The sequence below is a fragment of the Sphaeramia orbicularis genome, chromosome 7 (genome assembly GCF_902148855.1).
Source record: "Sphaeramia orbicularis chromosome 7, fSphaOr1.1, whole genome shotgun sequence".
Lineage (NCBI taxonomy): Eukaryota > Metazoa > Chordata > Actinopteri > Kurtiformes > Apogonidae > Sphaeramia > Sphaeramia orbicularis.
Window position 1 is genome coordinate 33,385,453 of NC_043963.1, and position 20,459 is coordinate 33,405,911.

A 20,459-nucleotide genomic window follows, 5' to 3' on the forward strand; every position below is an offset into this window, starting at 1 on the left:
GCCTCAGAGATGAAGTGTGCGAAATCCTATATGTTTTAATAAGATAAACTGGAAAACAAATGACAAAAGTGCTGGTTAGATGATGTTTATCCTCCTGAGACCCAGCAATGCATTCGTAGGAGACAAAGGTTTGACAGTTTCACACACAAAAAAAGCTGTCCATTGGAAAGGACATTCATTTAAAAAATAAATAAACAGATAAAAATTAGTGCCACTGGATAAAAAAGGTCCAATATATTTGTTTTAATATTCTCAGAAACAACTCAGAATTATGAGATTAAAGTCAATTCTGAGAAAAAAAAAGTCAGAATTATGACAAAAAACTCACAATTCTGACTTTTTTCATCAAAATAATAATAAAAAGGATATATTAGACCTTCATGTTTTATTTATTTTTTCCCCAGTGGCCCTAATCCTCCTCCATATTAATGCAGTTTCCAATCAAGGCAAGTGTTTAATGTAAAAAAGTCAAAATGTTCACTCCCCTGGGTCCCAGGAGAATAGGAAAAAAAGAAAAAGTTATTACACATACACTGTTGTCCATAAAATTGGAATAAAAATATTTTTACCTCTTGAATTGATTGTGAATGTGATTTAGTGTGTATGTTCATTATGTATGTAATAATTACACCTTGTTATAGGTGATTACTGATGTGTAAGAACAGGAATAAAAAGAAGAATGTGTCTGTGAACAAAATGATCCCAACTTTACAGGTAACAGTATATATATTAGTTTATGTACATTAATGCAATAAATTTATAAATCCTCTAAGAACCTGAAAAATGAATGTATTGTAATGTACAGACAGTGTTTTGCATAAATCTGGTAGCTCTGAAACATTCCTTTTACAATTTCACATTTTGACCTAAGACTGTATTTTGGAAAGTATACAGCAAACCAGCATTTATGATATATATATATATTTTTTTAGACCAGACCAGTTTACATAAACTTACACACAAACAAGTTGTACCTCTAAGTCTCTGAGTGCGTCTTAGTCCATTTTTTATTCTGTTTTATCGGTAGAGAATGCCTTATTCTCTTAAAAAAATATTTACATAATATGTGGAATGAATAAAAAAGCCTTATATCCTCTGACCAGCAAATAATTAGGATAAAATATAATCACACTTAACATGGATTCATGTTCAATTTGAGGACACTTCAAATCATTATTAAAACACCACATGTCCATTGTAAGAACTATCAGATGGGACTGATTGTTTTAACTGCATACAGTGTAATTATGTGTTTTTGCATCTTTTCTTAAAAATTCCACATCAGTTTACCTTCATCAACTGTATGATTCATTCATGAAATGTTTTCCATTTTTGATATTTCCTCTTTATTTCTCACACAGCATCCAATCCAGGGGTATCGGTTGTTTTCTGGCTTAATGCAGCTAAAAATGTCTTTATTCACATGCAGCAGTAGCTTGTCAGATTACAGAACAGAGACAGGACAGAGTATTTATGGCTAAAGTAGTACCATATAGGTCTACTAATGTAAACAGGCTAACCCCCCCCCATCCCCCCCCCAAAAAAAACCCCAAGCAGATGAAGCGTAACAAGAAACAACTGTGCAAAACAATGCATCTACACTATTGTTTGTAGCACTGAGTGAACACACTGCCTTCATTGTCTCTAAGCAAAATGAATGTGTGTTTCCTCCATTGGGTTTCCCCTCGCTAACTCAGCGCCCCTTATACCGTGCTGAAGTATCTTAGAGACAGAATAATATTTAGTTAAGGCATAAAAGAGACTCTTTACACAGGCAGGCTGGTAGTTGAATTACCTCATATCTATAAGGAAAAATGTTTAGCACTGATGAAAGGACTGGAAGAATCAACTCCCGTAATATAGATACATTTATGCTGCTAAACTGATATTTAATTTTAATTACAGTTTCTACTTCTGTTTAGTTATTCACGTGTCTGTAATAATGGTAGAATACAGCCTTAATTCTGTGAATAATTGTTAACATTAATACAGTACTGTATATTGTAATCACAGTATTGAAGGCTACAAGACAGAAACAGAATGTATCTCCCAAATCATCACACACAGAAAGTCTTACAGAGCACCTTCTTTTATATATAAAAACATATAATGCATCGCTTTTCTATTTTTTTTTTTTACTTATTATCTCATCAAAAGAGTTAATAAAAACAAAAGTGACCTTGATCACAATAAGATCTAAATTGTGAAAAAAAAATGAATGAAACAGTTCACAAGTTTTCAGGGCATTTTTTTCATCAGGCAGGTGAAAACATTCTTCTCAGACGGTTTCTTCTCCTCTGTGTCATTATTTTCAATGGGCAAAACAACTTATCCTCTAAAACGTTAAATGCAAAAAAATAAAAAAAAAGGGAAAATTCAGATGAAGTATTGCAAGCACTTTTTTCCACCCTCTTCAAGTTCTTTGTGTTTTTTTTCACTTCTCTTTCTGATTCATCAGTTTGATTCCCAGCTCATCACTCACTCTTTTGAAAAAAACAATAATAATAATAATAATAATAATAATAAAAATAATAATCTTCTTAAGTGTTAACTCCCTTCCCTCCATCTCTCAAGTCTTATCATTAGTTAAATTATCTGCTTCTTCTCCAACTTTTCACATCTCTCCCTGTCTGTCTCCATCTGTCCTTATCGTCCTGGCTTTACTTTTTGTAGTTGCCAAACTGAATGGCCAGTCGGTCACTGACACAGCGGAACGTCGCAGGCTGAACCTCCCAGTAGTTGACGGGGTTAGCGAACAGGCTGATGCCGTTATAGAAAGTCCTCTTCATACCAAAGCCACGTGGGCAGAAGTCGTCCAGTCCCACCTGATTGATGCTGTTGGAATGGAGGTACACCACCTACACAGTAAAAAACAGAGAGTCAGTTTAACTTCTAGAGAGTTAAATTTAACTCTATAATGCCAAATGTATCATATTTGATACATGAGTTTTGAAGCCCTCTACATGATCAGTGTGATTTTTTTTTCTTGAAAAACCTGATGTATACAATTCAATACATGCAATACACAGATAATCCACCAGGGGGGAGGAATTCATTCACCAGAGGCCTTTCCAGTGACACTACAAGACTGTCATTAATGAGGAAGGAGGCAGAACTTTGCCAATTTTGAAAAGGAATTACCAATTTGTTAAAATTTTTTGTGTTATATTAGTTTTTTGTTTGTTCAGAAATAATAATATTTGAGCACTGAGACCCAATGTATCAAATATGATACAAAATTGAAACTTATAAATGGAATTTGAAAAAAAAGAATGTTTGGGTTGTTCAGATGGACCAATAAAGGCTCCAGTTTCAAAGAACTGGAATTTTCTGTTAATGATTTAATGGTTCAGGCTTTACAGGGTTAAATCTGTTTCAGATAACATTTGGTCCCACTCAAAATTTTAAATTTTAAAAATTTTCCGTGTTAATTCTACTCTACTCAGTGTCAAAATGAACAATGAAATGTGTAAAAATATTTAACACTGTGGAGTTTTCACACTGTTAAGAGTAATATGATTACACTTTGTAGAGCTATTTTTTCTCTAAATTTAGTTTAAAAATGATTCTATAATGTGTTAACATTTATTTTTCTGCAGTGTCATTTTCTTCATTAGTTCAAAGTCCTCCCTGCTTGGAAAACTATTATTTAACAGTAATAGTCAGGTAAGGCATTGCTCTGCCTACAGGTACAGGTACAGACTAATGGTGTCACACTAATAATGATAAAAATAAACATAAAAAGGCCAATAAACACTGTAAAACAGACATATTATCCTAATAAACATTAACACAAACCCCTCCCTCGAACCCCTGCACATAAAATAGAACACAATGAGTAAAATATCCAGCACCCACAATGCAATGCAACAAACTGGCACTAATCATCACTCTGTAGAGTTGAATTTTACACTGCATCTGTGCAGAACTGACTTTTAACTCTACCATTAGAGCTGGTTTACTCTCCATAGAGCTATAAATACTCTATCTAGGTTAAAATAACTTGACTCTGAAATATTGACACTGCATTTTTTACTGTGTACAAGGCAGGAGTTAGCAACAGCAAAAGGTGAGTCATGCACCACATTTAATCTCTGACACATATATGCTCACATATGCTGCGACACACCTGTAGGTATTTCATATCTGGGAGGCCTTTAGGGACACGAGTGAGGCGGTTGTTTTCCAGATGCAGCTCTCTGAGCATGGGAAGGTAAGACAAACTGCCATTCTCTATCTGGCGGATATGGTTATAGCCAAGGCCCAACCTAGAAAATATGAGACAGGGAAAATGTGAAATAAGTGGAAAACGTGGCATTGTATGGTACATTTAGCAGAACAGCTTAATGTGTAAGAGCTGCAAAGCCTGCAGATTCCAGTGATTACAATTACTGCAAGAAAGTAGCATTAAATCGGGTGAAATTTGGGGTCATGACAGCCTGGCAATGATCCAGGTAATATAAATGATGCTGTTAGAGGCAAGTATGTAAAAAAAAACAAAAAACAGAGAGCCTTAAGTATATATTACTTATAATATGTACAAGGGGCTCTCCTCACTGCAAAACACTGAATATTTCTGAATTAACCCTCAGCCACCAAAGGCATCTGCTGATATAGAATGTTCAATAGCTTTGGAACCACTAATTATATCTATACATTTAAATAATTTAGGTAAAATTAAGTTTCTCAGTTTTTCAGTGGAATCAGATATGATCCATTTGGATGTTCAGAGGCTTTGTAGTAAGCACTGATATTCTGTCATGTTGTGCAACATTGATTCACCAATAAAACCCATTTACTGTTGGTACTTGGACAAATGACGGTGGTTGGAGATCATGTAGTGATATATTTTGTTGAAAAAGTCGACTTTTCTTCATTTTTCTTGGTTCTGATACATTAATCTTTATATTAACTGTGAATTTTATGAACATGTATATGGTCAGTAAATTAAATACAGGAAAATATGTGTTTTTGTACTAAACAATGCAGAGGACAACATAGTAAATGGTGATAGATAGATAGATAGATAGATAGATAGATAGATAGATAGATAGATAGATAGATAGATAGATAGATAGATAGATAGATAGATAGATAGATAGATAGATAGATAGATAGATAGATAGATAGATAGATAGATAGATAGATAGATAGATAGATTGATTGATTCTAGGACAGGGGTGTCAAACTCATTTTAGTTCAGGGTCCATATTCAGCCCAGTTTGATCTCAAGTGGGCCGAACCAGTAAGATGATAACAGTGAAAAAAGTAAAATTACATTTTGATCAGGTTTACATCTACAAAGTTTCCTTAAATATCTGAATAACATGAACAACTTGAATTGTCTTTTTAAAAAAAAAGTGCAATTTTAACAATATTATGCCTCGTTTTGTCAGTTTATCATTTACACATGTGCATTACAATCACATAAAACATTTAGTAACACGCAGATTACTGGTAAAATTGCATTTACTTTTCCTACGACATTTCCGTTTGTTCATATTTGTTCAGGTTATTCACATTTTTAGTATAGTTTGGTAATGTAAACATTTTCATGTAATTTTGCTTTTTCACACCAAAAAAGACAAAGAGAAAATTTGGGGTTGTCATTACTTACAGGTTATTATGATAATATTTTACTGGTTCTGACCCACTTGAAATCTAATTGGACTGTATGTGTTTGTATGTGGAACCTGAATTAAAATGATTTTCACACCATTGATTGTTGATATCTTCAGTGTAATTTTTGCATTTCACAAATTCATCCCATGGGCCGGATTGGACCCTTTTGGCGGCCTGGATTTGGCCCCCGGGCTGCATGTTTGACACCTGTGTTCTAGGATTTTGAGGATTAAAACTACACAAGTACAAATCATGAGGGTGAGAAAATGTAACTAACTGGTTCAACAGTGGTTTGTACCTGAACAGGTTTTTGTAGCGGCTCAGGTCCTCCAGCTCCACGGCCTGGATTTGGTTGTGGTCCAGATGAAGTTCATGGAGACTTTCTGGGAGTTCTAAAACACAGACATGGCAATCTGTAAGACTCCAGTCACTGCGGACTTTGTAATTTGCATTTATTGTTTGTTTACTGCATGCATAGGCTTTCCCACGTTTAACAACTGTTCTCTAGCCACAGCTGATTGAGTACAGCAAAAAGTAGAGTGATTCATCCATGATAAATGTGTTTGCATTTAACACACATGCATAGATTTTTACCTTTGGGCACCCCGGTCAGTTTGGCCTCTGATATGCGCAGGTAATTGAGTTTTAGTCCCTTAAAAGCTCCAGGCTCAAAACCACTGTTTGGTATTGGGTTTGCTCCCATCTCTGTAAAATAAATAGAATATTTGTGGCATGTGAAAATGTCATCCCTGTAATTTACAAAATCCACTGCCTTTAGTATACCATGGTAAAGGCAGTGGTGAGCACCACAGGATGCAGCCTAAACTTTAGAGTCGCTTCTGACCTATGCAGTTCATGTTGTTCAGTCCTGAGAAGGCACCAGCTGGGATCTTCTTGATGCGGTTCTCATGGATCCTCAGCTCAACCAGAGAAGCAGGCAAGTTCTTGGGGATGGTGGTCAGGAGATTCTTGGAGAAGTAGAGCTTCTGCATATGCTTCAGAGGGGAAAATGCCCTGGGGTGCACTTTGGAAATATGGTTATTCCTCAGAGACAGACCCTGAATGAAACAAAGATCGGGAAAGATGCATTTAAATAAAATATATTAAGTTTTCATTTTCATAGTTGTTAATGTGCTACGGAATCAACGAGACATCAAAGCATAGTCATGTTATAAGCTAAGGGGCAATTTTTTTTTCCCTTTCAGTTATCTTAAACTATTTCCATGCATTGGTGTCCCACATTGTCCCACACAAACATAGTCTTTGTCCCTCATCTGGTGAGTTGGGATCTGGTCACCTTAACCCTTTCATGCATGAATTATGAGAACCTTAGTCAAGATTTTTTTCTAGAGTGTTTTTGTTCCTCCTTAAACATAAAAAAAAAAAAAAAATTGCGATCGAGTTTTTTTTATATGGAGTTACAAAAATGTCCATGCATTTAATTTTTTAAGAAAAGAAACATGTTTAAAACCCAATATCAAAGTAAAATGAAAACAATGAAATAAAAAACATTTTTAAGGCTGCTAATTTTATGTTTTCTCACATTTTAACATACTCTAATGTCAGTTATTACCTCATATAATATGCAAAAAACAACTCTTTTTGTCTAACAGATAACTGATTTACACTTAAACATGTTAGTGCAGATTAGGTTTATCAAGAACAGCAAAATTATAGTGACGGTAAGAATTGCAGTGTATGAGATAATGCATAAGTGTCCACTGCGTTGGCTGATATGCAACTAAAACAACAAAACCTATGAATATACAAGAGAACAGCTGTAGAATAACTGTCTACTGTACTGACCACAATGCATGAAAGGGTTAACATAGGTATGTATGTAAAACAACTATTTACACAGAAAAATCCGTAATGGAACCACCAAAGTTCATGCATGGATGTGTGGATGCATTAAATGAAAATATAAATACAGAAAGAAACCAAATAGAGACCAAATTTAACACTTCGCTGAATGTGAACAGGTAGCAAAGAAACAGAAGAAGAAGAAACAGCTAAAAACCCAACACCAAATGCACCAAATGTTTGTTCACTGTCTATTGAATTAAAACAGACCCAGTTCACAGCAGTCCATCATTCAACAGACTGTCTTTCCTCCTGCATTGGCTGAAAAATGGAGACAGATGGAGGCTGGGGCAAACAGACCTAATAGAGATGTTATTGTATAATGACATGTCAGGAGTTTCCTGTACTTCCAAGCTCAATATTGCTTTTGGTCAGCAATCCTGAATGGAGGTCAAAAGTGAGCACAGTCTTTCTGCAAGAAGAAGCATGTATACGAGCTCGAATACTCCCATTTGGCCTCAGGCTCAGATTTTAGACAATTAAAGCTCTCAGAGTAAAAAGTAATGGAGGGAGAAAAAGAAAGGAAATGGGCTGAATCTGTAGGGGAAACTGAGGGCTATAATGATATTTCAGACTACAGTAGCCAATATAAGCTGAGCCGTGTCTGTTACACATCCTCAAGAGATGCTGAGTTAATACTAAGAGGAACTTAATTAACGTGAGTGTGTGTGTGTGTGTGTGTGTGTGTGTGTGTGTGTCTTACATATAAGTTAGTAAGGCCTTTGAAGTCATTCTCCTTAAGCTCTGTTATACGGTTGTTCTGCAGGTCCAGGAACTTGGTGTCTGGAGGGATATTCTTTGGCACCTCGGTCAGACCTGAAGACAAGACCAACAAAAACAGGGAGGGGAATCGTACTCCATTAAATGCTTCCATGGGTGACTGTGAACCAACACCCTAAAGTCAGTTTGTTTTTAATGGGCACGCTCTTACAGTGTCTTAGTCAGACACAGACCTTGGAAAATAAACAGTTACTGTGTGTTACAAAGCTAAAAATTAAACCAATCCCATTCCCACACAATGTCAAAATGGGCACTTAGGGGTTCCTCGTCTATTATTTTAATGAGAGGTGGACATAGACACAACCATGGAGGTCACATGCAGACGTCAAAGCAGCACATAACATTATGGGTTTGTCACTGACACACACACACACACACACACACACACGCACACACACACATTATACACAGAAGCACACATTCCCTCACACCAGATGGGGACACCAGATGTTTTCCATCTGGTTTCCATTTGACAGAAGTCGAAAAGGATGTGACTTAAATACCATCAGAAAAATCACACATCAAATAAAAGGCAAATCCCTGACACATGCAAACAGAGAAATACAAGCTGTGTGTGTTAATGTGCGAGTGGTGAAGTAGCCAAATCATCCGGGGTTCGTAAATGTCCAAATGTCGGTTTCTTTGTGACAGAAACACCTGCCGAACAGTCGTCGTGATGTGTTTGTGGTTAACACCGAAAGAAAAGTGGAGATAAACCTAAGAATTATTTATGTATTTTGTCCAGAAAGAAGTTATCTTATAAAAGCTAAGGAAGGGTTAGAAGGAGTTGGACAGTGTGAAGGAATACACCTGCAGCATTCCAGTCAGGGATGTGTCTGGAAAAATGACTCAGCACACGCACAAACACAGAAACCAGTGATTATTAACACGACCACATCACAGAGCCACGTGGACAGTAGTATCAGATGTGGCTCAGACAGGCCACGGTAGAAGCGATTCCCAATACCTCATCTAGACTGTGACTGTGATGCAACCAGGCCGGACGGAGAGCCGGTGCCAGCTGTCCCACTGGGATCCAGTCTGCCACCGACCACATCTGACCCTGGGGACTCAACCCAGAGCTGTCCATCTAGAGTTAAGTTTAGATATACGGCTTTGGCTGCACTGAGCCACACCCTCCCTGTCACCACACAGGATCAAACCCTCAGCTGTTCCATCTCGCATTTGGTTAAAAACCGCATCCACATAGTGCTGAGAGATCTGGTGCAGTGGCAAATTTATGATGCAGCCCTATAAGATTTTGTCTTAATCAACCAATAATTTATAGTCAGTTTGAAAGAGATTTCAGCTTTATATATAGACTCAGCTTCTGCAAATTATTTGATCACATTTCCAAGTTATTCCAGCTGCTGTTAGAGTAATACTGGGAACATACACTGCAAAAAATCCAAATCTTACCAAGTGTGTTTTTCTCATTTCTAATCAAAATATCTCATCACACTTAAAATAAGACACAATCACCTAAAGAGTAACTTTTCAGTGAGATATAAGAACTTATTATTAGACAATAGATCTTGAAAATCTTATTTCAACAAATCTTACCAAGATAATTTTCACTCATTCCATTGGCAGATTTTTTTTTTTGCTTAATTTAAGCTTTTTTTTTTTTTTTGCTGCTTAATTTAAGCTTTTTTTTTCTTAGTTCAAGATTTTTTTTGCTAATTTAAGTTTTTGGTTTTTTTTTTGCTTAATTCTAGATTTTTTTTTGTTGCTTAATTTAAGCTTTTTTTTTTTTGCATAATTTAAGCTTTTTTTTCTTAATGCAAGATTTTTTTGCTTAATGCAAGATTTTTTTAGCTTAATGTAAGATTTTTTGCTTATTTCAAGCAAAAAAAAAATCTGCCAATGGAACAAGTTTTTTTTCTTGAATTAAGCAAAAAAAAAAAAAGTTCTTATATCTCACTGAAAAGTTACTCTTTAGGTGATTATGTCTTATTTTAAGTGTGATGATATATTTTGACTAGAAATGAGAAAAACACACTTGGTAAGATTTAGATTTTTGCAGTGTATGTTCCCAGTATTACTGTGTAGGCAGAATGTAGGCAGAATGGTACCAGATGGAGCTACGATATTGGAATTATTTACCATTGAGTCGACACCTGCAGTGCACAACACGAGTCCTGCCGGCTGGAAACCTTCAAACCTGTATGCCTGCATCAAACTGACACAACCATAATAAACAAACCTGAGAAACTTTCACCAGCAGCCCCGAACGTCTGATTCCTTTAACCCCCGAAACCCCAAACCACAAGGCTGCATTCTACTTCACCAGATATCTCCCACAAATCTCCAAACTGTGACCACAAACTGACAAAACTAGCACCTTCTTAAACCCTACTGCCCCTAAACACAAATACTCCACATCGAGCCGGGATGCACAGTGAACGGAGACAGACGCCACCGCCAAAATACATCTGTTCTAAATAAGCACTTGACATCTTGGAAATTATACGCTTCCACATTTACCCACTGCAGAAATCCAGGGACAGTAAATATATGGAGCTTGTAAAATGATGATTCGACAAAACCCTTATGTCTAAACACAGACAGCCTATTAGAGCATAACATAATGTGAAGAACCTTTATATCTATAAATACAAGTGAATAAAAATTAAATTATGCAAAGCAGGGAAATTGTGGCATTCTCTTAATAGGACACGTGACTAAAATGAAGCCACAGACAGACTGAGAGGATACTGGAAATTATATTTGTTCATGCTTATTGCTGCCGTGAAATCGTTTAATTGTGGTCTATAACTGAATTTAACCATCTTGCCTTCAATAAATACGAATTGCTTCTACTTTAAATATAATAGCATAAAAATAATTAACTATATTATACTTAAAATTCCACCAAATAATGTTCAGTCTTTCTTCATAATTATCCAAATCATAACAGTGGATATTTATAATCCATGTTTATACTAAGAACACCTCTGGAACACTTAAATACAGAGCTGTTATTTCTCCTCTTAAACTCTGTCATTTATTCCTTTTCATCCACTTATCTCTTAATCTTCCCATTTATTTTCTCATATTTTGCCACCTCATTACCACTTTATCTCCCTCCCTTCTCTCCTCACTTGATCCCGTTCCATCTCTCTGATTTCCTTCCTCTTTCCTCCCCTCCACTCAGACTTTTTTCTCCAGTTTTTGTCTCCACCGATCGTCTCCCACTTCCTTTCCCACTCCAAGTCAGGAACACAAAATCCCTCAAAGAGATGCCTTTCCTTGTCAAAATACACTCAGATTATCCCTAGAGAAAAGTCCCTCCCTTACATAACACAGCTCTGGAAAAAATAAAGTGTCCACTCTAGAGTTCCAGACCTGAACCCCACTGAAAACCCCTGGAATGGGATCAGAAGGGAGATGGACGGTCACAAGCCATCAAACGAAACTGGGCTGCTTGCATTTTGGTGCCAGGAGAGACATAATGTACCCAAGAGCAATGGGAAAAATGACTGAAGATCAGGGTTATTCCATCAAATATCAATTGATGAAGTAAAAAACTTCAGTAATGAGTTTTTTAAATGATAATGAACTTGTTTTCTTTGCATTTGTTAAGATCCAACAATCCTGCATAGTTTATTATCTTGATAAGTTATTTATTTTCTCCTCTAAATAACTGCATAATCTGGGAGAATTGTCGTCAGTACTTCCTAGAATAAACATCTTTTAATGTTTTTCCAAGCTGTGTGTTAAGCTTTATTCTCTGAAGCTATAAAAGTCATGCAAGGATCAGTTCATGCTCACACTCATATCACCCTTTACTCATTCAACAAACCCATAAAGCTAGACATGCTGATAGGGCAGCACCAGATAGACCTGTCTCTGTCATTCACACATTTGCACTGACCGAGGTCAGAACACTGGACGACCCTGAGCCGACAGTGGCAGCCAAAGGGGCACATGGGAAAGTCAGGCGAGGGGAGCTCCTCTACGGCTGAACCCTCTTCTTCGTCCCTCATCATCGTCATCATTCCTCCGCTATCCATGCTATCCAAGGCAAAATCCCAGAAGCCTCTCTGCTCAAAGGGTAGAGCCGAGGATAGACGTGCTACGCATAGCAACAGCAGGAGGGAGCCGTGTGGAAACATCTTCAACTTACACACCTGTGGAAAAAAGGAAGGAGAGTGGGATCAGAGACTGTCTTGGCAGGATTTGTTCAGACTGCTTTTGAGAGCTCTTAACTTTAAAATGCAATGTGACATATGTGAAAAGATCTATATCTATAATGGCTTTTTGTTTACAATGTGCGAATGGATGCATTATTTTTCTTAAAAAATAAAGCTCTGAGCATACATGATAACAGATAACAGCCTGTACACTGATTTTTATACAGAAAACCTTGGTTTCTGCAAAAATTCTTATCTTCATACCAATCTTCTTCTCCTCTACAGTGACAACAGCTAATATAAACTTAAAAATGTACTTAAAACATAAACTTGATTGGATTAACTTCATTGACTTTGGTTAGTGTGATTAGACACAAATAAGGACAAAAATATTGAAATCAACAAAACATATTTTTAAAAAAAGCTAGATTAACAAAAGTGTTTGAGGATCCCAATTCATTTTACTGGCTTTTCCATCATTTGCTGTAGAGTTAGTTTGGAAGACAATTTGATAATCTGCATGTAAGAGGGTCCTGCATTGTTACTCAGTCTTGTAGAGAGCCACGAGTCAAAATCTAGATTTTACCGTTAAAATTATACTGTGATAATATGGTGTGCTGTTTTAAATAAACATGCATGTTTATGCATTCAAAACCACCACACACTGACAAACAGGGAAAGCTGAGGTCCAGGGTATTGTTCATATATAGGAGCACATGTTGCTACTTTGGTTTCATGGGAAATTCGGCTACTGTATTGTTTATTCTGCTGTGTGCACTGTATTTAATTAGAAACTGGTGATGACATGTGCATGTACATGGTACAAGGACCAGGTAGTGTTGGTGACGGATTAAACGAGCCATGCCCACAGTGGAAACCATATTGCGGTTATTGTAATAAATAATGAATAGTGGTCAGTGAAAAATGGACTTTAAACATGACGAAATGGTCTGCTCATCCCTAATTATAAAACCCTGCTGTATGCACCACACCTAAAAGGCAGACCTGAGCTGCAGACTGGTGAGGAGAAATGGACTCATTCCCCCCGTCGACTCGAAGTGACTTTGGGAATGAAAGTCATTTTAAACCACCGTGACAAAATGTCACTGTCTGCTTCCTCCACTCTGAGCTTATTCCCATGAGAAAAAGCCTTTTTACTGAGTGGCCAATCAGATAGTGTAAGAGGACATCACCTCAGCGGTGGAAAACTTTATTCCTGCAACCAAGCAGTCAAACAAAGCCACCATTCATTTAGAGGGGAAACCGGGTGTGCAAGTGCTACTGCAAATATGTCTGCATGCATGAGTGTGTATGTATGTCATGAAACACAAACTCCATGATGTCATTCAAGCTGCACACGCACACACACACACATATACACACTCACACAGAGACAGCTAATTGGTGTCACCAGACATATGAGCATGTGCGAATGCATGCTTATTTATATTGATTTATCTTCCGTGCACTTACTGTTAAGCCCACTCACTCCCCTCCAACTAACCTCAAAACTAATTCCGAGAAAAACAAATTATTACCAGGCCAATTCTCGCCTAAAGCCGGAAATTTTGACCTTTAACCTCAGGTTAATCCTATGAAGCAAAGCCCAGTCCTACACAGTGGTGACCTAAAACCCTATAATCTCTAACACTGTCGCTTTAATTCTATCTCTGATCCCTAGCTCCTTAATCCTACAGGGAGCTGAAGCATCTTGATGCCAACAGTTGGTGTGTTGATGGATTTTTAACAGAAGTATAAGGATGCATGTTTAACTTGGAAGCAACACTTTTGAGTTTAAGCACTATCAGGTCCAACAATTTGATGAAAACAAGGAGAAGGTGAGGAAAGGAAGGAATGAACTGAGTAGAATTAGTGAAACCAAAAAAAAAAAAAAAAAAAAAAAAAAAAAAAAAAAAATATATATATATATATATATATATATATATATATATACACACACACACACACACACACACACACACACACACAAATACATACATAATGTGTGATAATGTCATTTTTATGAGACATATGGCTTCATTGAGATATATGCAATCTACTTTATCTTAATGTGTTTTTCTTCACTGTGGCAGTGTGTGTAATATCTATGTAAGTACATTTTCTGTATGTGTTGTTAAATAACTTTGGAGTGCAACACTTGAGTCCAAGGCAAATTTGTCTCAGAGGACAATAACATATATCACGTTATATTGTATTGTATCGTGTTGCATCATTTACTGAGGAGCTTTAAATGAAGTAAAAAAAGCATGCATTATGAAATAATAATAATCTATTATTAGTTCATTCTCCACACACTTTCATTCATATATCTAACTTGATTGCATTAACACACTAGCTTTATGTACAGTATGTCTGGTCTATTTCCCTTTATGTCCAATTCTGCATTGAAAGGCCTATAAAGGATAAGAGGGGGTTTGAGGGTTTTTTGTGTTCAGGAAATGCTTTTCATTCCACAGTTTCATTCAGAAAGCTGTCTTTAAACTGATGCTCATCCTAAGGGCTTAAATTACAGCAGTAGCAACAACACTTCACAGAGAAATCCAAGATTATGGCCAGAGTATATACAGTGGTGAGTGGGTGAGGAATTAACAACACATGCCTGCCACTTCAACTTCATCACTTATTGACCACATTCATAACCTCAGCGGTGAGTTGAGTAGATTCAGGGGAGTGATGAGCAAACATTTATATAATCTCAAAAATTAAAAACAAATGCCAAAAAGACATGGACAGAGTAACAGAAAACAGACTGTTTTCAGTCTTTAAAGCTGCTGCTGCTGTCTGGGAGTATTGTTGTTTTATTCAGGAAAATTGAAATGTTATTTAGGGGTATTAACATCAGTAAAAACAAAAGGCCTATGACTGAAGTGGACCTGGCCAGGAAGCATAAAAAGGCCCCTTCAGTCTGTTTCCCTGCAATAAAAATAGCAGCCAAATTATACCATTTTGCAGAAAAGAAAAAACACCACTGGCCTTGGCTTGGCCAGAAGAATGCAACCAATGGGACACAGCTAGGGCATATATAGGCAGCATCATACAATGACACGCGACACACAGACACACACTAAAGGGCTGGAATACATACAGAAGACACCACTAGAGTTATTTATACACCTACAATTTCTTTGTCTGTGTCATAATGTGCAGTCCATCACCGCAGGAGGTAAGACAACTGAGGAGCATAAATCTAAAACCGTCACAACAATATCATAATCAAAGAAGGATTTTCTTCAGAAAAGTGACGATTTGTCTGTCATTTGTTGAGATATTGCAGTGAGGTGTTATGAAATTTGCAGACAGAGGTGTCAGAGAAGATGAATGAGAAAGGAAGGGAGACAGGAACAACAGGAGACTGGTATGATCCATGAATGAACAGCAAAGCTACTATAAACACAACATGATGATAAGACCTAAACTACATCCCACAATCAAGCAGCCTCTTTGGCTGTAATATCCGTTTTATCTTCCTCTGGTGTGAGCCTGTATAAATTCCTCTCCTTTCATTCTAGTTAAACTGTGAACTGTCAAACATCCGGTCTGAGACGGAACAAACTAAAGGCTTCAGTCTTAATTGTAACTCCCTCGGGTCTCTACCCATCTAAGGGCCAAGGGTGGTTTAATAGATGGATGGTTGGGTGGCTATTCCTGTCTAGCTCTCTGTGTTCGTCTCGGAGCTGCCATGGAGTGTGTGGGAGGGGGGGTAGACAAGTGAATGGAAAACGGAAAAAAAACAAAATTAGTGTGCAGAAAGAAAAAGTGGGAGCTCCGCGTCAGCATGTGGACAGCAGATTTAAGACGAATAGCTGCTAAATGATAGATGCAGTGCAGTGAGAGACACATATAACCTCTATCATACACCTGCAAGACCAAAAGGAATGAAAAACTTCCAATACATTTGAGACTCAATTAGTGAGTCTCAAGGCACTGGAAGCCAGATGTAAAGCTTTACTGTAGACTGCAGGCTCTTCTAGTGCAATATTAATGGACTCAGATATGGAACTTGATATTCAACACATGTGGGTGTTATGCTCAAGCTCCATACACTTCCATACAATTCTCACAGAGGAAATTGAACATTTTTTCACAGAACCCCACCTGTCATAAATATGTGTCAACATTAGTCGCTTTTCCATTGACCCTCAAATTGCACAAATATAACATGTGCGTAAAAATTTACCTAATGGAAAAACGACAATTTGGCCAAAAGTCTCATTTTTCGGTTAAAAGTTTTTGCGCTGGCAAGAGGTGGTTTTTTGGGCATAGCACACATGGTATATCACACAAAACTGCAATGGAAAGACCTTTTTTTGCAACTAGTCAGGTGAACTAAAAAAAACTGTTGACGTATGTTACAACAAGCAAAGAAGAAGAAACATGTCACAGTATGTGTGGACACACCAGGAAACCCAATCAATTTTTAATTTAGTACGAGACAGAGGGGTAATAATAATGAATATCAACACCATATCTACATTCGCATGTTTATGGAATGACTTCTTGTGTCATCTTGCGATAATAAATAAACAAATCATTGCATTTGTGATTTAATGGAAAAACCGACAGACTTCTGTTTTTTTGACATTTAGTAAATATTGGTAAAGTTTTGCGTAGATGTCCAATGGAAAAGTGACAAGTGTCTCATATGTGTACAAAAAACACACAATATGTATAAACTGTTGAGATGTTTGTAACTGTCATGACAGGAAAATGTGTATAATAGTATAAGATGTGAATCCTAGTGGGTTTCTAGATGACAACAGGAGACAGATATGAGACAGGATTCATTATATGGACACTGACACACAAAGAACAAATGGACAATCCGCTCGACAGGTTGTTTGAGTTTCCCACACACGGAGCCTGTGATTAGCTTTACATTTCCTATATGCACTATCCGTCAAGTGTTGGATACACGTCAGGCCTGCCATCCACCGCAATTACTTTGATGTGACTGGAGTTCCCACAAGGCAGCTTTTGCCCTCGTCAGGCTGAACAAACATATATTTAAACTATACGGTCTCTGTGGTGCCAAGAACAATCAACCCCTCAAGATACTACAATGTTTGGTCTCCCAAGACCGCAACTGAGAAAAGGCAATTACTATTACTTCTACTGGAGTCACACACAAACTCCCATCTATTAAAATGAACTGTTGCCACCTGCTTTTCTGTCAATTAACGATAATTTTTTTCTACATTATGCAGAATCTGCTAGTGAATAATGTTTAGTGTTGTCATGAGAGAGTATGCAAATGAAGAATAAGCCCTGCATTATCAATTAAAAAAAAACAAAACGCTGGTTCAGTGTGGTTATATCATAGTCAGGAACACATCACTCTGCTCCTTAGATTGCGTTGGCAACTGTGTGAGCAGAGTAAGGTGGGGCAGAGAGTTCACCAAAACTGCCAGCTGGCGCCACAACACTTTTGTATTGGCAGCCGCCACGTCAACACTCTGTGGCGATTAACATCACATGGTGACTAAAAGTGATCTCAGTGCTGACTGCGCACAAACTATCGACAAGGTTTCGAATTAAAAAGCAAAGAATGAATCTAATTTTGTTAACTTTCGCCTTCCAATGGAATTTTGTTTTGTTTTCATTGAGTTTTGTATTTTTTTAAACCCTTCACTTTTATCCAAACAGGCTTAAAGCTCCTGCTTAAACTCTGCCACCAACATAAAACAATATAAATGGAGCAGTCACACATGTGTTTACCTTCAGGAATAACACCCAGCTCCAAATATATACAGATTCACACATATGCATTATCCTTCTATGTATTTTGGTATCACAATCAGATGTAAACCTCCAAAATGTGCTGGTCATTTCTCTGGCCAACTTCATTCCTTCATCCCATGTCTGTGTGTGAATCCGCACACACACACACACACACACACACACATAGACACACACACATAGACACACACAAAACTTCTCAGACATATAGGGCTGTTAGTGCTAGGCGGGTCCGGTAGGAGCATTCGGGTGGAGTTAACTGCCCCAGCGGCTGTAATTTGGTGACTGCTATCCCTAAAAAAAGGAACTGTTTGGCAGCTTCACTGTTGCCGCCAAGCTTGGATGTGGTGGCAAGCTGTTCAACACTGCAGGGCAGAACAGAGGGCAAAGAAACAGAACAGAACAGAACAAAACAGGCCAAGTCAGTCAAGAGCGTGGGGACAGTTGACTTGTGCATCCATTCTTGTGGGCAGATGAGCCTCAACATATTTTCATCAGCATATTTTCATGCCGAGGAGAAAGTTTCCAGAGCAACATTTTTAACCTTCTGTTCAAGTTTGAGGTCAATTTTTAACCACAGATTTGTTTAAAAAAAAAAATGAAATCAGTAAAAGTAGGAGGATGAGTGTACAGGTAGGAGGATTTGAAGTTTAGAGTAAAGTTAAGGGATACAGGTGGATGGTCAGACAGGCAGTGAGGTTTACCAAAACGACAGACAAGCAGGTGTGGGGTGGTCAACCCGCAGGCTAACTAATAGGCAGGCGGGCTCGACGGTCAGGAAACAGACAAATTTAGCCCATCATTTTGACTGTCTGACCATTGACTCGGCAGTAGCAGTAGACTGTGCCTGAACACTGTGTCCTGTCTGTACATCTAAGGTGACTCAGTTAAGTACCCTGGTATAGACGTCCACATGGTAAGTCACCATTGGTGGACATGAGCTCATCTGCAGAAGACAGAATGGGGCCACAGTCTGGAAATACCCCTACTGTGTATTTGTACACATCACATTATGGGACCAAATAAAACACTGTGAGAAAAAAGAGGCGATTGTTATGAAGTTATAATAATCCTTTCTGCCAAGTAAAGTTTTTTCAAGCCGCACTTCTCTCAACACGTGTCAATCTGAACACTGTTTGTACAGAGGTTGAATTTGAGGGTTAGGGTAGGCCTGTGTACCAGAGTTGACTTGACTGGCACGTTTTCACTATAATTATTCTCCCTGAATGATGATGCGGAATTTGGAGAAGGAAGGGGGGGGGGGGTGCCAGTTATGAGCGCAATGGGTTTACCTTCAGGGCTGGATAGGAGAAGAAAGGTGCATTGTTTTCAGGGTAAAGTCAGCGGAAAGACAGCATTATCAGAATTATAATCCCATCCTCTCATTCATGGTTACTACCCCACGCCCCACGCAGACTTATGAGGCTATTTGCGCCATCTAGTGTAAGTGATGGCGCAAAGCTGAGCGAAAAATGACAGCTGCGGATCCACCGTGCATGCACAAGAAAGGTGCAACAGGTTCCGATAGATAGATAGATAGATAGATAGATAGATAGATAGATAGATAGATAGATAGATAGATAGATAGATAGATAGATAGATAGAATGTGACGGTTTAAGCGCAAATATAAATATAAGTGCAACATCTGGTGAAAACATGCGCAAAAGTACGCATATGTGCGTAAAATTCTACTTTCAATCTATATAGCAGCATTTCATTATTATACAGAAAGCATATTTAAGGCTACGTCAAATTTGCGAAAAGACAATAAATAAATAAATAAATAAATAAAGTCACTCATTAAAGTTTTAAGTCTTATTATCATATCATAGAATAAAATAACCCAATTCTAATTTTTGAAATAAGAAGATGGGTGTCAAATTAATTCATACTAAATTTTAACTAAAGTTACAGTAATTCATTATTCATTTATTACACGGATAGTATGTTTAATAAGTAGGCTACGTCAATTTTGCGCAAAGACAGAGGAAATAATAAAGTTACCCATGAAAATTTTAAGACTTGTTATTATCATACAACAAAAATAACCCAATTCCCCTACCTTTTGATATAAGATATTAATTCCAAATTCCAAATTCCAAAAAAAAAAAAAAAAAAGAAAAAGAAAAAAATAGACTCCCTTAGTGCATCAGATTATCCTGGAAGTACTTGTCCTATCTTTTCATCACATTTAGGGGTAATGTCAGTATGTCCCTGGGGTCCTGTGACATTCAGCCGCAGCTCCTCCACCACTGTGAACAGTGTCAGGGCACCGTGTGTGCCTGACTCAGTTAAAACCG

At 37.5% G+C, this 20,459-nt stretch overlaps 1 protein-coding gene across 3 annotated transcripts; it reads right to left on the minus strand.

Annotated features, from left to right (window-relative positions):
* Positions 1–1,271: 1,271 nt before the first annotated feature.
* On the minus strand, positions 1,272–20,459 carry bgnb (biglycan b). Of its 3 annotated transcripts, XM_030139803.1 has the most exons (9): positions 20,289–20,459; positions 20,222–20,255; positions 12,143–12,398; positions 8,189–8,301; positions 6,467–6,680; positions 6,217–6,327; positions 5,921–6,014; positions 4,130–4,268; positions 2,661–2,858 (listed from the first exon to the last, which is right to left on the minus strand). In XM_030139803.1, the coding sequence occupies exons 3-9, from the start codon at positions 12,381–12,383 to the stop codon at positions 2,661–2,663; spliced, it is 1,110 nt and encodes a 369-aa protein (XP_029995663.1). In that variant the 5' UTR covers positions 12,384–12,398; positions 20,222–20,255; positions 20,289–20,459. The 3 variants fall into 3 exon arrangements, with proteins under 3 accessions (XP_029995664.1, XP_029995663.1, XP_029995662.1); XM_030139802.1 differs by having other exon boundaries at positions 20,222–20,459; XM_030139804.1 differs by lacking the exons at positions 20,222–20,255; positions 20,289–20,459 and having other exon boundaries at positions 1,272–2,858; positions 12,143–12,383.

Bases quoted from the DNA above. Each gene is read 5' to 3' on its own strand.
- bgnb (XM_030139804.1), bottom strand. From the start codon at position 12,383: ATGTTTCCACACGGCTCCCTCCTGCTGTTGCTATGCGTAGCACGTCTA. The intron at 6,328-6,466 runs GTCAGAAGCGAC...TTTATTTTACAG, and splicing joins GAACAACATGAACTGCATAG to AGATGGGAGCAAACCCAATA. The intron at 2,859-4,129 runs GTGTGTCGCAGC...TTTACTGTGTAG, and splicing joins CAGATATGAAATACCTACAG to GTGGTGTACCTCCATTCCAA.